Consider the following 16,695-nt stretch of genomic DNA (forward strand, 5'->3'; position numbering starts at 1 on the left):
TCAAATAACAATGCTCTTTGTTTTGCCCCACTCACAGCAGCTGACACCAGCTCAGAACACAATCACAGCCCAATGTCAGTGCCACCCCACACTCACAGACTTCATCAGATCTGCTGGAGCTTATCAGTTTACTATATTCATCCATTACCAATCTGCAATGTCTTAAAACATCCACATACACAAATTAATCTCATCATTTCTTGACCTATATTTAAAAATGATCAATAACTTCTACCTCTTCCTAGTTAACAGCAATAAAATTAACAACATATGTGCATAACTGTCCTGGGGTCATAAAACAAATGACACCAAAACAATGAAACGTGATCTGTTCCCAGTAGCAGAAGTGCAAAAAATTTTATAACCTGCATTTGTTGTGTTTTCTAGGGTGGGACAAAGCCTTATTGTGTAAGGCATTTTGCTGAACACACAGGCAGTGCATGAAGTGTGCCATAGGTCTGTTTGCCCACTCACCGCATCAGAGCTAGACTGTGAGCTTCTGTGCACAAGATGATCTATAGAGACTTACTGTATACAAACACCAGACTCTTTAAGGGCTTTTGGCATGGGCCACACTGTAACTCTCAACAGAACAAGGTCAAGAGCACCAAAACTGATATTTAGAAATCTGTCAGATATACCTGGACATTGATGAGACACCGTCTTGCTCTTTTTCCAAAGTGATGTAGGTCTCTGAAAATGCTTCCCTCCAGAACGGGTGTGATAATAAAGTGTCCCAGCTTAACCTACAAATGACATTAATATAGGAGATCCACAGATGAAGCTACAGCGCTAATGTAATGTGACAGGTTCAATGGTGTGGAAGGAATAAATGCTTTCATTGCAGGTCACATCATTCATGGTCTACGAGCAAAAGTCTGAGACTATGAATTGCATAATTTATTTGAAATTAAAGAGCTGAAAAGATTATTTGGTGTCTATCATTGTTCTGTGTATCTCATGTTCATATAAATAATATGAAAATAAATTATTATCATTCAGAAAACGAAATAGCAGTCTCCTGACTAAAATCAAGAAAAATGATTGGATTAAAACTTAACTCTAAGAAGAGGGAGTAATATAAATGTTTTACCTTTTCATGGGGTCTTTCTGAAGTAAACTCATTACTAGGTTCTCAAACTCTGGACTGGGCTGTGAAAAAGCAGGTTCTTAAAAAGAAAAAAAAAGTATGTCATTAAATTTTTAATAAAAGGAACACTTAAAACATTATCTTTCAGTTGAGGTGTCAGACCTTTTTGTCTTAGGGGTGGAGGACCTTCATTTAAAATGAGATCAACTAGACCAGTCATACTCTCAGAGACAAAGGGTGGTTTTCCTAGGAAACAAAAAAGGCAATGAGACAGAATTAAAAATGAATCTGACCAGAACGCATTTTGCTAAGGCAACAGCTGTGGATTAAGATAAAATGAGTAACCTGTGAACATCTCATATAGGATGCAGCCTAAAGCCCACAGGTCACTGCAGACACTGGTGTCTGCTCCTCTCAGCACCTCAGGAGCACAATACACAGGAGAACCTGCCAGAGCAACATCTTATGAAAAATCACACAAGCGCACAGTAAAAAAGCAGTTACTTCATGTAAGATCGGGATCATCTTAGATAGAAGACTGATAGAAAGTAATGAATCTAGCTGACCTTTAATTCTGTACTTTATGTTTTGCGGAGAGATAATATTCTCCTTGCTGTCTCCAGCTCCCATCTCCTCTGCCATCACAAGAGAGAAAAACTCCTCTAGACTTTCTCCTTGAGCTTTAGCCAGGCAGAAATTAGAGTACTTCAGAGTTCCTGGTCCATCCAACAAAATCTGTGAATACACAGGGGCATTAGCAACTGTAGGTTTGAAAAAAATGAAACTAAAAAAAAAGACAACTATTGGCATATAAATCGAACATTATCCAATCATGTGGCTTAGTGTTTGTTTAAATAATAATGAGTAGTTATTGTACTTATATAGCACTTTTCTAACCTTGAGATTGCTTGTAGAAAAAAAACAACTTAGAAACAAACAAGTTGATAAAAGAAAGATGCTTATACCTTTGCAGGTGTGAGATCCGAGACAACAATGCCAGAGTCGTGGATGTATTTAAGACCTTTCATCAGGTCGATGGAAAACTCTCGCACTACGTCCTCAGACAGGCACTCATCTTGAGCAACCAGTGCTGCCAGGGATCCACCTAGAAGAAAATGCAATTGCAACAAAGGTAAAAACAAACAAAATTACCCAAAACAGAAGCATTAAGCATACACATTTCAATACCTAAAAAAAAACAAGACAGGGGATTAAAGCAGACTTAGTACACAGATAAAAATGTATTACATTTTTAAGGTTCTCACCAGTTTTACTTTGGTATCATTGAGATACTAATTGCTTTATTAATATTTTAATTATTATTATATTTTGTTTTTATTTTAATTTAAGTTTTAGACATTTTTGTTTATATATATATATATATATATATATATATATATATATATATATATATATATATAATGTTTCAGCAATTTTATTATTATTATTATTTGTTTCACTATAATTTTCACTATCCTGAATCTTACCTGTGCACATCTCCACCACCAGCCACAAATGGTTGCTGGTCTCATACCATTCATAAAAAGACGCCACATTGTCATGCTTAATGTCGTGAGCAAGTCTCACCTGTGGAGATAATGTGACATTTATCAAACAAAAAGTACAGGGTGAGGCAACCTCTTTGATGTGCATGAAGACAAAACAAACAGCTGAACAAATATCACGTTTACACACATGGTTTGTGAGTTCAGGTCTCTTGGATTTGTCGCTGCAGATGATAGCCACGAAATGTATGCTGCCTTTCCTTCTGCCCTTATAAACCACCGATCTGTTACCTCTCCCGATCTCTTCATACAAAATAAAGTTCTCCATCTATGCAGTGATGTAAACATGGACATTAAAGCCTAAACAAAACAAATGCCAGTTTTGAAAATCTGTTTTTAGATGCATAGGAATCAAATAAACAAACACACCTGCAGAGACTCGAGTGTGATCACTGCGACTTAGTTTACTGCACTATCTACGAACAACTTCCTGACCACAAGGACACTACAAAAGTTCAATATCACAGACACGGAGCGATTAACACCATATTTTAACCATTTCCTGGTTCATTTTATAATGTTCTAACAATATTTTTGGCTTAAATACGGCGTAATTGCCTTTTGCATAAGTTTCCTTGCGCGCGGTAGAAAACTGACAAACGGAAACACAATTAGAAGCGAAACCAATTCGCACGAGGGGAAGTCACCTCAGTCATACATTCATACCGGTTAAAAATAGCAAGTTTAATTAAAATTGGATGATTAAATTGTATTTTACTTAAAAAATAAAAACAAAATGGTTAAATATACGTATATGTAAAATATCCACATGCATGTTTCGCATATGTTCATAATTTTGCAGCATTCCTACACCCCTACTATTGGACGGTCCCTCGTTGCTAGGATACTGAAGAGGACGCATTGTTGCGTTTAGGATACAGGTTCCACGGAGCACGCGCACAAGAATACTAACCTTATCCTGTTAGTTATACCTGCTTCTTTAAGTTATTGTTGGAATTAAACGGTCAAAAACGTTGTCTTAAACATGTGAAAGAGTTGAAAAAGCTCAACAGCGAGGATGGGTTAGTGGCGTGACGCTCATAAAGGGTGTGTGTGTGTGTGTGTGTGTGATAGAGAGAGAGAGAGAGAGAGAGAGAGATCTGTTTAATGTCTGGGGCGGAGATCGTGTTGTAGCGTGTGATACCGGCTTTTCAGACTCTGGACATCATAACGTCCTTAGCATTGGGAGGAGCACATCTTTATTCGTCCTTCTTGCGCCCAGAGCTTCGTTGAGGTGAATTACAGATCTTCAGATCTCCTAAAAACAGAGATATCAAACTTGACAGGATCGCTGTGCTACTAACTTTAATACAGCAGCAGGTCTATTCAAAGGGAGCCGGAGATCACTGGCTTTGTTTTCGGATTTTTACGAAATAATGTCAACTACGTCGTAAAAAGTTTGTCAGTTAAACCGCCCGAATAATTTGCTTTAATAAGGAGGTTTTGTGGGGAAAAAACTTTTCAAGTAAACCTGCATCCAATCTGGACTATTTATTTTTGCTTAAAGGACACCCTTCATTTTATGGTAAGACATCATACATCCTTATAGCTACACAAACACCCGCATCGCCTTTGATAAATATGTTTAGTATTGCAAATGACCAACACTGTTGCATTAAGGCTTCCTAATAACCTATACCTCCTGCCTGTGTCCCAAAATGTAGTGAGCTGCCTAGCTAGACAGCTGACCTGAACTTGACTAACCTATGGCCAAGCCAAGGGGCTTTTTGAAACCGGCTCATTTAGGGTTTTTGGCACATCCTTAACTTTATGCCTTATTTTATGTATTATGTATTCCCTCTTAGTGGTGAAGCATATTACTTGGCAAGCCAAACTACAAACTTAAGCAAGCGTTTAATAAGCTCACAGTATAACCCATGAATCTGATTACAAGATTCTAATTTATTTCCTACTTTTAAGATTTGATTCCATTCATGTTACAGCAACCCATGGTGAAACTGAGACCATACTTGACCTTTCGAGTAAATAAGGAGCAATACCTGTCCTCCATTTGTCTATACTTTTAAATTCTATTTTTAAGAATATATTGAGCCTCATCAGATGGAAGACATGCACTCCTGAGACTAAAATTTAATGTAGTGGAAAAAAATGATAACTTACCCTGGTCCCACTATTTTGGCGATGATATCACACAAGGCGTGTGTCCATCAAGAGGACAGGGTTACTGCCCATGCAAAAATAAACATGATGAAACATAAGAGGTGAAACTTTGAGGTGAAAAGTTTATTTGCAAGTCAGTGATCCGAAATCATCTGATGTCATATTGTATAAATTCCACTGAATTATCATGTCGACAGCTGCAGTGTTGTTTCATAGTCTCACTGCCATTTTACTGTAATTAAATTACTTATCCACTTAAAAAGTAAATTAAGGGATTACTGCTCATTTTTAGGTAATTTAATAAGAGTTACTTATAAAGTGCTGGTGTTACATACAGTAAAACTGTTCTAAAATCCAGTATTGAATTTAAAATCTAATCTGTATCTAAATCTAGTCTAAAGATCAAATTTAATGCAGTGTCTTTAACCCTCTGCACTTCAGCGTGTTCACTTTTAGTTTTTCCTGATTCGTAGAAAAACGTTAAATACTTAGATACAGATAAGATTAAAATCAATCGAACCTAAAAAGGCCCAACTTTTATTTGTGTCACTGACAATAACAAAAAAAATTGTGCTTTTGCTAAATAAAAAACAAACGGGTAGCATGTTCTGCCCTCTAGGTCTCTTTGAGCAACTTTCTACACGTCACAAACTCAGCGAATATTTGACACAGAGACATGAGAAAACAAACGTTCTCTGATTATGTAGTCCATACGAAACTTAAGCGAGGTACAGTCTTTCCCGTATCTGAAAGCTTGAATTGTCTACTTTTAAATTGAACAAATTCAAATTGAAAACAAATATTCGCTGATTATGTAATCCATATATGAAACTAAAGCAGGGCACAGTCTTTCCCGTGTGTGAGCTGATTATATGCAGTCACCTGTGCGCAAACACCTTCATCTAGATACAAAAAATATATTAAAATTATAAATAAATAAATAAACATCAAGTTTAGTCAAATTTTCACAGTTTTTGAAAGAAATCCTGCTATGAGGAATTTACCTCAGAAGAACAAGGTGATCTTTTCAGACAGAGTAATTAGAAAAGTCATTTAAAATACACTATTGAAGTAATTAGTAATAGTAATTAATTACTTTTTTAATAATAAATACAGTGTTTTGACCAGTGGTGGTAAGTAACGAAGTAAAAATACTTTGCTACTTTACTCAAGTATTTTTTTTGGGGATCTGTACTTTACTTGAGTATTTTTTTATTTGCATCTTCTTTCACTTTTACTCCACTACTTTATTAAAGACAAAGTTTACTTTTTACTCCGATACATTTCCCCATGCCCGCTTCAAGTATTTATTACACTGATTTTACAAACCAATGAAAAATGTGGTTTTCTTTTGAAAAAAAGAATGCGCGACTTCGCGAGTTCTTTGCCAACATACGCTCACGCAGCAGTTAGTTTGAGGTGGAAGATGTCCGCTAAAATAGGTGATAGTGCAGCTCTTGCTGCCCTCAATGATCCCATGATTCCCGACAGGGATCACCCATGGCCATATCTCAAGGATATGTTTGAATTCACTGAAGTCAAGGGAGATTCTTATTGGCTGAAATGTCTTCTTTGCCTGCCACGGGTGAATGAAATTTCAGTAGGTCTGTGCAAAAAATCGAATGCGATTTTCATGCTCATCTCATCAGTAAAGACGCTCCTGTAATTAGTAGTAGGCCTATATATTTCCAGCACATGCGTTCAGATCAGGGTTGACAGGTTTTCACAACAAATCCTGACCAGTTGCTTCTCAAAACTAGTCTAAAGCTAGCCCAAACACGTTTCCAGGAGGTTCCCCGACAAAAATTGCTTCCCGGGATTAAAATATACGTTTATTGGAAGGGTTGCCTTGGCAAAATTCACATTTTAGGCGCTAAATATCAAGTTATTGGGGTTTCTTCGACCGGCAGACATGAAAAAAAAAAACACGGACTTGGCAACACTGGTTCAGGTGGAGCGGCAGTTACTACACAGAGCCGTTGTCCACCGACAACTAACACAAAATTGCTTTCAAAATCGAGAAAAAAAAAATAGATTTTGTGTAGACTGTCAGTGAATTACGGCTCTGTGTAGTATATGCCGACCAGTGTTGCCAAGTCTGTGGTTGTTTTTCATGTCCGCAGGTCGAAGCGACAATGCCAATTACGTGATATTTTGCCTCTAAAATGCGAATGACAGAATTTAAATTTTTGGCAAAATTAACTCTTTAAAGAGGTGGTTCTTCCTCATTGATATTCTGAAACAGTCTTACCTTGTATCTTGCACATCTTCTGTTTGATGCAGCTATGATGTTATGGAACATGTCTGTTGAAAGTTCAATCCCTATACTGCGATAAGGTTCTTCATTGTCTCTTTTGATTGTAAATCTAACAAATTCTTAAGTGTCTAATCTCATCATTTGTTCAATTAAAACACTGCATATCACTTCCAAAACAACTGATCTGCTTAATTATTGATATTTACAGTTAATTTGAATATTTACTTTTTACTTCCGGTACTTAAGTATGTTTTAAATTGGATACTTTTACTCAAGTGATGTTTGAATGGAGGACTTTCTACTTTTACTGGAGTCGTTTTTTATTTAGATACATCTACTTTTACTTGAGTATAACTTTTGAGTACTTTTACCACCCCTGGTTTTGACTGCCATGTCTCATAAAACAAATCAAGTTATTTTCACAGCTGGCTGTATTTTAAAGTTCTGCTGATGTCAGATCAGATTTAATCTATATCACGCATGTACTAAACTTCACAATATCAGTGCTTATGCTCTGCTGTACATTGTGTTGTGCCGAGGATCGTGTAGAAACCTGAAGGGAAACAGAAATGTGCAAGATTTTGAATCCTTGCCGAATTTCTTCATATTGCATAATAGCATCATATGCCTGAATATAAGAATGTCTCACTTTTGTTTCATAGTCGTATGAATTACAGACAGCCTGTTCCTCCCTAGAGACCAAGAAAGCATATAAAGGGAGACATATGAGTGCACTCTTTCCTCCAGGGTTAATTTGTTTCTGCATGTGATGAGCACCTGTGCTTGAGTTCATGCTGTAACAGTTTATTAAAAATAGTTTATTGCGCTCAGTCAAATGTCCTCTCTCATAGAGGTCAAGCTCTCTTTCGCTCACCATAACTATAGCTCTCTAGGTGCTTGGATTTTTGAAAATTCACACTTAAAATATCAGATGACTAAAAGATGATCTTTTGTTGATCTTTCAACCTTTTTTGTATTCCTGGTGTGGGAATCTTTGGTCTTGTTTTCTCTGACTTCTTAGTTGTTGTTGTTGTTTTTTTAAAGAAATTAAGTTATTGCTTTCCTATTTTAAGTGTTTATGAGTGACATACATTTGTGATGTTCCAATATTCAAATTCTAGTGATTCATATAACAATAAATACTTTGTTTTGACCAATAAGAAATAAATGTTAAATATGACAATTTTCTGCTCTTTAGTGTAAATCTATTTTTTTATGAGACAAAAAAAAACTATTCTGTCATTTTTACATTTTTAAGTGAATTTACTCATCACAACAATGTGAAAAATGTATATTCATTTTGAAGTTACTAGAAACATACTAAAAATTACCTTTAACAGTGCTAATATTAAATATATATGTTTTTAAATATTAACTTTAAGCATGAGCGTTAGATGTTGGTAAATTGGATATCTAAATAAAAAAAAAATAGTGTAAATGAGTGTGCAATTAAATATCTAATATTTGCTTATAACTGATAAATAAAAATAACAAATATAATATTGCCGGATCTATATATCAATACGTCATCCATCTCTAATGTAAATGATACTGTTTGTAAGGGTTGTTTATTTATTTTTACCCATTTGTTTGCCCATATGTAGACACATCAAATACATCATGTAAATGCATTTATGATTTATTGTCTTAGATTCCCAGATTACCAGACATTATAGAATTTTCCATAACCTGTTTGGTAGATTGACATCTACATATTTAATAATGAGTTACTTTTTAATAATATAAGTGATGTAACTGATACTGGTAATGCCCCCGTCTGCTCAGAGCACTCTGGGAGGTGAAAGGCCACAGACTTGAAATGCACTCAATTGATTTTTCTTAAAGAGTTCATCTGGATTCTCATTGTTATCTTGATAACCCTCTCATGAAGGGCACATGTTACCTCTGGAGAAACTCTGCTCTTTCTTTTGCCCGTCATTTGGGATCTCGAGAGAATAAAGAGAACTGAGCTTCCTGAATCACTCAGTGTGCACTTAGACAGATGTCCTCCACTATCTGCAATCTGACAGCATATGATAAAATATTGGATTTGGGTTAGTATGTGTAAACTTGTTATATTTGTGACTTTTCAAACATCACATCATGTTTCAGATTTCAGCATCACAGTTTGTGTGATGGTAGTTATCATGCAAATTGTATCATCCACACACTTGTGCACACCAGACCTCAAGTTTCCAACTGAGGTCCCTTACAGTGGTCTCCTAGCAACCATAATCCAATCAGAACATATATATACAAACACAAGGCCTCCTCGTGTTTATATTGTCTGTCCTGTTAAGAATGAGTAAAATAAGCCCAGATCTGACTTAAATGTTCTAGATTAGCTGTTGTTTCTATCTAATGAGCTTTATTCATGTTCCTCAAAAATCTGCTTTTGTGTTGAAGCTCTGCTTCTCTGTGGAGTCTTTCCCAATCACAGAAATTACCTAACACTGAGTTCATGCCATCCTCTCTCTCTCTCTCTCTCTCTCTCTCTGAACTGTTGGGAAATGCAAGGCCTGAGTGGAAGCCAACAAAGGCTTGAGGAGGAGAGCTGAATTTTGCAAATATTTTCCACATCATTTGCTTGTTGAACCAGCATGCTTGGGAAATTGAGTGACAAAATGACAAGTTAAGGCAGAAAGGAGGGGAATTATTGTGTTGAGTTGAATAAGATACAGTGAGCCCTGTCTATTTATCTTAAAGCGTGCTCCTTTGTGTCAAGCGAGAGTGTGTGGAGGCCTGGAGGGGGTAGGGCTTTAGCCTGTGCCCCGTGGCCTCCCGCATGGCCCCTGCTTTTAAAGACGTTCCCAGAAACATAATAAGAGTAGACTGCTTGTCCCAGACAGAGTTTGAGTACTACTGTTAAGCACTCGCAAAAAATATATAAATGTCATGCATTTATATTATAGGCCACAGTAATTAAATGTTTTTATTACTATACATTAATTACTATATATATATATATATATATATATATATATATATATATATATATATATATATATATATATGTCACAATGCAAAATGCCCTGATAATCCTAAAAACTTGTGTTATTTTATTTATTCAATAATTGTAAATAATTTTATTTATTTTATTCATTTATTTATGTTACTTTTAGGGTGAAATATTTGATCAAATTATTTATATGTTTAATTTAAAAAGAAAAAAAATTGGGCAAGACAGGATAATTTACAGTACGTTAATATATATGTCACTTTTTTAATTTTAGTGTGAAATTAAAAAGTAATTATTTCTCATTTCTTTTTTTAATAACTGTTTAGTGAATTAAAATTATTGTCTTTGCCTTTAAAAACATTGTGTTTCAGGCAAAATTATATGTTGATGTGTAGTCAAAATATTTTTAATCCAACATATGTTTAGACATCAGACATGAGACTCCTGGGAATGTTTTCTGAATCAGGATCAGAATTTTCTGTGAGACTATCTAAAGTGATAAAGTCTGAAATCTGGGAGTCATTAATTATTTATTTATTTATTTATACAACCTATCCAACAATGTTTAAGAGGAAACAGTAAGCAGTTATGTAGGAGATCATGCAGTTTTCTGGTTTTCATGGGAACTATAATTCCTGCTTATCACCGCTGCATGTGGCATCGTTTCTGATCTGTGATCCTGTTGAGTCAGCAGGAGTTTTGTTTTGAGTATACACTGCTTGTTTAATATAATTCTTTGATGTGTTCTTCATTTGCCTGCATCTGCTTTATATAAATTATGGCCCATAATTTACTTACAGCAACAAGCAGCCTGGTTGACAAACTAAGCTAAAGATTTAACATTAGCATATATACATTAGTAGCAGTTGTCTGGAGTTGACTATGTTAACTTTAATTGGATATAGCCTATATAGGTGCATAACAATCAAACTCAGTTCACCTTTTGGAAAGAAAGCAGTCATCAGCTGCTTCCCCTCATTCTGCCTCCTTTCTTTTTCCTTCCTGTCTTTCTTTTTTTGAAAGCCCGTTTTGGGCTTTTTGCGCAGCATGATCAGGCTCCGAGGCTCAAGACTCACTGCGTAACTTGTTTGCCGCCGACTGCCGTCTATGGGGCTGACTAAACCATTTGGGGGGGTCCAGAGTGTCGGTCACTGAGTTCATTCTCTCAGTTGGTGTTATCAATATATTTTGAAATGAATAATGACATCAATTGGAGGGACAAAAAAAAAAAAGTACAAAAAATAAAATAAAATAAAAAATTGATGGGATTTCAAAGGGCCCTCTCTCTAGACGGGGCCCTGGGTTGTCAGGTCCACTTTTCCCCCCACTACCACGCCCATGATTATCGATATTAGTATCGATCTACCCACTTCTATTACAAACACCTCTCACACAGAAACAGAGACAGCGTGCGCATATAGCTCTGTTGTTTGTGTTTCAACGGCCTAAAATCAGTTGTTTTAAACTGCAGTGCTTAAAAACGCATGCAAAAATTAAGTTTTCATCACCACGTGCACAGCAACATGACATGAGCGCGCGCAATGCTGTTATTCACGCGTCTGCCTGCATCCCCATGTAATACATGTAGACTGGCGTCATTCAAATAATGAAAACATATTGCTGTAAACAATGTATTTGCACCACCACGAAATAAAAGATAGAAGCACAATATGAATCGATAGACTTTTAATTTCGTCCATCCGATTTATATCGTCATAATGCCCAGCCCTACTGCGTAATCCTGTTTAGATGACAATCGTAATTAGAGCTGAAACAACGAATCGATTTAATCGATTAAAATCGATTATTAAAATAGTTGTCAACTAATTTAGTAATCGATTCGTCGCTAAATAAATTTTATTTGCCATAAGCGGCTCATTTCGTGCATATTTCAAATCTGCGGTGACCAAAGTGTGGCAGTAATGAGCCACCGGAGGTTTTACTCAGCCAGTATAGCAGGTGAAGTAGCGAATAGCCAATAGCCGACCTCGTTTTATGTCACGTGCTTCCCGAACAGCGTCTCTGCAGCATTCAGCGGGAAGTGGGAGTACTTTACTTTGAGCCTTCAAAATGAAGAGTAACCTGTAAACTCTGCACTACTGAACTGTTTAAGGGGCCGTTCACATATCGTGTCTTTTGCGCGCTCAAGTTCGTTATTTCCTATGTAGGCGCGAAGTATGAACTCTCATAATGGAAGCGACGCGGTCGCGACACGCACGCGGTGCGATGCGCCCGTTTTTCCAGGCGCGTCCACACCGCATCCATTTATCCTTTGCTGAAATTTCTGGGTCTTCATGGAGAGGGCACGTCATGGAGAGAGCACGTCATGGTTGCTTAGCAAAGGCAGACGCCTCAGGGGCGCTTCTGCCCGAGCGCTTTGGAAAGAAGGAGAAAGCGGCGCGACTCGCGTTTTCCACGCGTTTTTAGGTGCGAAATGTGAACGGCCCCTAAGAATTTTATTTGTGCAGATTCTCCAGTACAAGGTTGTTTGCAAATGTTTAGTCGTAAAAGCTGATAACATTGCTTTTTAACAGTTAACATTTAAAGCTTTACAAACATGTTATGTGATCAGTTTGTCGTTTACCAGTTCATAATTCAGACTTGCAGCCTAATTATGACTGAATGAGAGAGGTAAATGTTTGAGTATATTTAAAATGCACTTCTTTTCTAAGTATTCAATGCTCTTTTTCACACAGCAGGTTTTTTGTGTGTGTCCCAATTTTTTTTTTCTGGACAACCTTCTGATGGATTTTACTTTAAATTGTGAGTTCCATTCAGGTTTCATGCCATTGGCACTTTTTTTCGAAGGGTTGTTTACAATTTCACAGCATAAGCTATAAAGCTTTTCCCCAGTAAATAATAAAATACAAGGCACTGCAATTTTATTCTGTTTTATCCTTATACTTCGTGAAAATATGTTCTCAAAGATTCCTTAAGCTTTGTTTGGGATGTTAAACTACTTTAGGAGCTCTAAGGACTGCCATGATGAAAACAATATTTGAAATCTCCTTGTGAATTTTGCTAGAGTATGGGTCAGTGTTTTGATTGCAGAAGAGTTCGACAAAGGATTACTAACATAATAAAACAACTCCAGGTATATTTTTGATGAGGATATGACAATGCAAAATGGTTAAAATCTCTTAAAAATCTATGCTGAATGATAAAGACCCTTTATTAATAATTTACTTGGGGAAAAAAATGGAAAAAACTAAAATATAAGTACATAAACCGATTAATCGATTAATCGTAAAAATAATCGACAGATTAATCGATTATCAAAATAATCGTTAGTTGCAGCCCTAATCGTAATGTATGTTGGATGTGCGATACCACTTTTTTTGTTTTGGATACAATACCAATACTTTTAAAAGGCCAGTATCGTCGATATTGAAACCGATATGATACTTCTAAAATGAACTTTTAAACTATGACATGTATTAAACTCTGCTGTAACTTTACCTGCTGAATGATGTTTCTTTAGAAAAACAAATGATTTATACACAAAAAAATAATGTTATATTGTGTAATATTGGCGTTTTCTCCTCCAATATTTTGAGGAGACTCTGTCTCCTTCTCAGGAAACGCCCCTGATATACTGTTCACATTATACATTGTGAACATTCAACTACACAGTCCAGCATACAGGAAGTCCCCTCTGCTGCAGTGTTGTGTTGTATTCTTATCCAATGATGCTGTTCTACAGCAGGAGCTGCTCTAAATGGTGTAATCAGCAGAACCACATGGGTGGTCCAGGCCATTGCTTAGTACAAAATACAACAGCAAATCTGATCAAGAAATGTAGGGAGGTGCAGTGAAGGATCATTCCTCATTATTAATGATGAATAAATAGAAAACAATTCTGAAAACAAACCCTGCATTTATAGCATCTGTGTTAAAGTAGATTATCTTCCTGGTATTCTTAGTAAAAGTGGCAGTAGTTGCACAGAGGCTTTGAGTGCTAATACTTGCTCATGGCAGCTGATTTATTATGATGTCATGTCAGTCCATTTACAGTTTCTGGGATTCTTGTGCAATTCTTTGAAAACAATGCCTGTCAGCAGTATTAGCCAATGCCTCTTTGTAAAAGTGCAATTGCTTGAAGACAGACATTGTATGGCCTGTACAGGGTTGAACTGAATTTGATGTGAACAAGCAGAATCTTGTTGCTGCAGGCACAAAAACCAGAATGGTTTTGTAATCCTGTATTTTATTATTATTATTATTTTCTGTGCTTAATGTTGGATTTTAAGGTGAATGTGATGTTGAGAGCAGGTTTGTTTTTATAGCAGCTTTTTTTTTCTTTTTTCTTTAAAAAAAAAAAAAACTTTTTAGATATTCAGAAGATAAACTCTCCTCATTAATTTATTAACCTTAGTCATGTATTGGACCTTTGCACCAAGTTTGAGCAGCTCATCAAAAGTCATACTGTTAATGTACAGAACCTTAAAAGGACTGGATTCAGAATTCTTGTCTGAATTAGGCAACCATCAAAAAAGTTGAAGATGCACTGTTATGAATCATTTCGAAAGGCTGTATGTGTAATGATGAGCCAGAGACCCACCCCCCCTGTGGCCTGGGCCTAACTGGAAAACGTGAGCCCTTCCTGGGCCTAACTCGGGAAAACGTGAGCCCTTCCTGGGCCTAACTCGGGAAAACGTGAGCCCTTCCTGGGCCTAACTCGGGAAAACGTGAGCCCTTCCTGGGCCTAACTCGGGAAAATGTAAAGATCAACTGTGACTTGACCTGGCTCATGAAGATCAACTGTGACTTGACCTGGCTCATGAAGATCAACGGTGACTTGACCTGGCTCATGAAGATCAACGGTGACTTGACCTGGCTCATGAAGATCAACGGTGACTTGACCTGGCTCATGAAGATCAACGGTGACTTGACCTGGCTCATGAAGATCAACGGTGACTTGACCTGGCTCATGAAGATCAACTGTGACTTGACCTGGCTCATGAAGATCAACGGTGACTTGACCTGGCTCATGAAGATCAACGGTGACTTGACCTGGCTCATGAAGATCAACGGTGACTTGACCTGGCTCATGAAGATCAACGGTGACTTGACCTGGCTCATGAAGATCAACGGTGACTTGACCTGGCTCATGAAGATCAACGGTGACTTGACCTGGCTCATGAAGATCAACGGTGACTTGACCTGACTCATGAAGATCAACTGTGACTCTGACTCATGAAGATCAATTGTGACTTGACCTGACTCATGAAGATCAACTGTGACTTGACCTGGCTCATGAAGATCAACGGTGACTTGACCTGGCTCATGAAGATCAACGGTGACTTGACCTGACTCATGAAAGATCAACGGTGACTTGACCTGACTCATGAAAGATCAACGGTGACTTGACCTGACTCATGAAGATCAACTGTGACTTGACCTGACTCATGAAGATCAACGGTGACTTGACCTGGCTCTGGACGGTCAACGGTGACTTGACCTGGCTCTGGACGGTCAACGGTGACTTGACCTGGCTCAGGACGGTCAACGGTGACTTGACCTGGCTCAGGACGGTCAACGGTGACTTGACCTGGCTCAGGCAGGTCAACGGTGACCTGACTAGACTCTGGGAAATTAACAGGGACCTGGTCGACAGGGACCTGACTTGACTCTGGAAAGTCGACGGCGGCAGCCATCTTGTGCAGCGGGCTGGCGGCCATCTTGTGCAGAAGCTCGGGTACAGGGACCACCGAACGTATAGGAGCTGGACACCTCGGAGAAGTGACCTCCTCAACTGTAAAGGGAGAGCCACAAAACTGCAACACAAAGTCAATAAATGGTCCCAGGGTCCAGCTAGGGTTTTCTTCTGGTAAATTTAAGCTTATCTTAGTGTCAAGACCACTCCAGAAACATTCCTTTACCAGATCCTCATCCCCAGGCCAAAGGTGACTATACTGAATGAATTCCTCCACACAAAGCTCAATTAGTCGGCCATCTTGAAAAAATGGAGCAAAGCACACCTACAGGGTTGAATGAACTTTTAGCTGGCTCCATAACTGGTCTGGTGTTCATAAAAGCTGCTGGATCCTGGTTTGGCGAAGTCTTCTGTAATGATGAGCCAGAGACATTCGGATCCATATGCAGAACTTTAATTACTGTATGAGAATGGTCAGACAGGCAATGATCAGTAGCGGCGTCAGGTATGTTAGGGATAACCAGAATCAATAACAGAAACAAGCAGATGTCGGGGCAGGCAGCAGAGAATCAGAGTCGGTATAAACAATCCAAAGGTCAGGTACGGAAGGAACAAACACAAAGAAAAATGCTCGGAAATTGAGACAGGCTAAACAAGACTTTGCAATGATTGTGAGTCCAAACACACTTTATATATGGGAGTGGTAATGGGGAACACCTGGTTGTGATTAGTCCTAAGAATGGGATTATGGGAAATGGAGTTATGAATGAGTCCTGAGTGGAGTGCCCTGCTGAAGTTTATGGGCACTCCAGCTGACGATCGTGACAGTATGTTTGTGGAGATGGTAAGCTTGAGTGAATACCCCTGTCATAGTCATGTTCCTTATGGCATCATATTAAAAATGAACTCATAATTGGCAATGATAAAGAAAAAGGAATAAGAATGGACACCAGTGCTTTATGTATGGAAAAATCGGTTCTTATGGGTGAGTCAAATGTAATTTTTTTTCCAGTCTAGCCTGAAGAGAAGTGTAACCGCATTCCGTTT

General features: G+C 37.7%; 1 protein-coding gene across 1 annotated transcript in view; it reads right to left on the reverse strand.

Annotated features, from left to right (window-relative positions):
• The window catches only part of LOC113060092 (serine/threonine-protein kinase ULK4), a 199,219-nt gene extending 195,945 nt beyond the window's left edge, over window positions 1–3,274 (reverse strand). The window contains exons 1-9 of the mRNA XM_026228913.1: window positions 3,025–3,274; window positions 2,786–2,923; window positions 2,578–2,677; window positions 2,056–2,195; window positions 1,657–1,825; window positions 1,436–1,537; window positions 1,253–1,336; window positions 1,094–1,169; window positions 642–746 (exon numbers count right to left, since the gene is read on the reverse strand). Of these exons, the coding sequence (XP_026084698.1) occupies window positions 642–746; window positions 1,094–1,169; window positions 1,253–1,336; window positions 1,436–1,537; window positions 1,657–1,825; window positions 2,056–2,195; window positions 2,578–2,677; window positions 2,786–2,923 (914 nt within the window). The 5' untranslated portion in view covers window positions 3,025–3,274. The remainder of the gene's footprint in view (window positions 1–641; window positions 747–1,093; window positions 1,170–1,252; window positions 1,337–1,435; window positions 1,538–1,656; window positions 1,826–2,055; window positions 2,196–2,577; window positions 2,678–2,785; window positions 2,924–3,024) is intronic.
• Between the last annotated feature and the right edge of the window lie 13,421 nt (window positions 3,275–16,695).

This window comes from Carassius auratus, chromosome 41, assembly GCF_003368295.1.
Source record: "Carassius auratus strain Wakin chromosome 41, ASM336829v1, whole genome shotgun sequence".
Taxonomy (NCBI): Eukaryota; Metazoa; Chordata; class Actinopteri; order Cypriniformes; family Cyprinidae; genus Carassius; species Carassius auratus.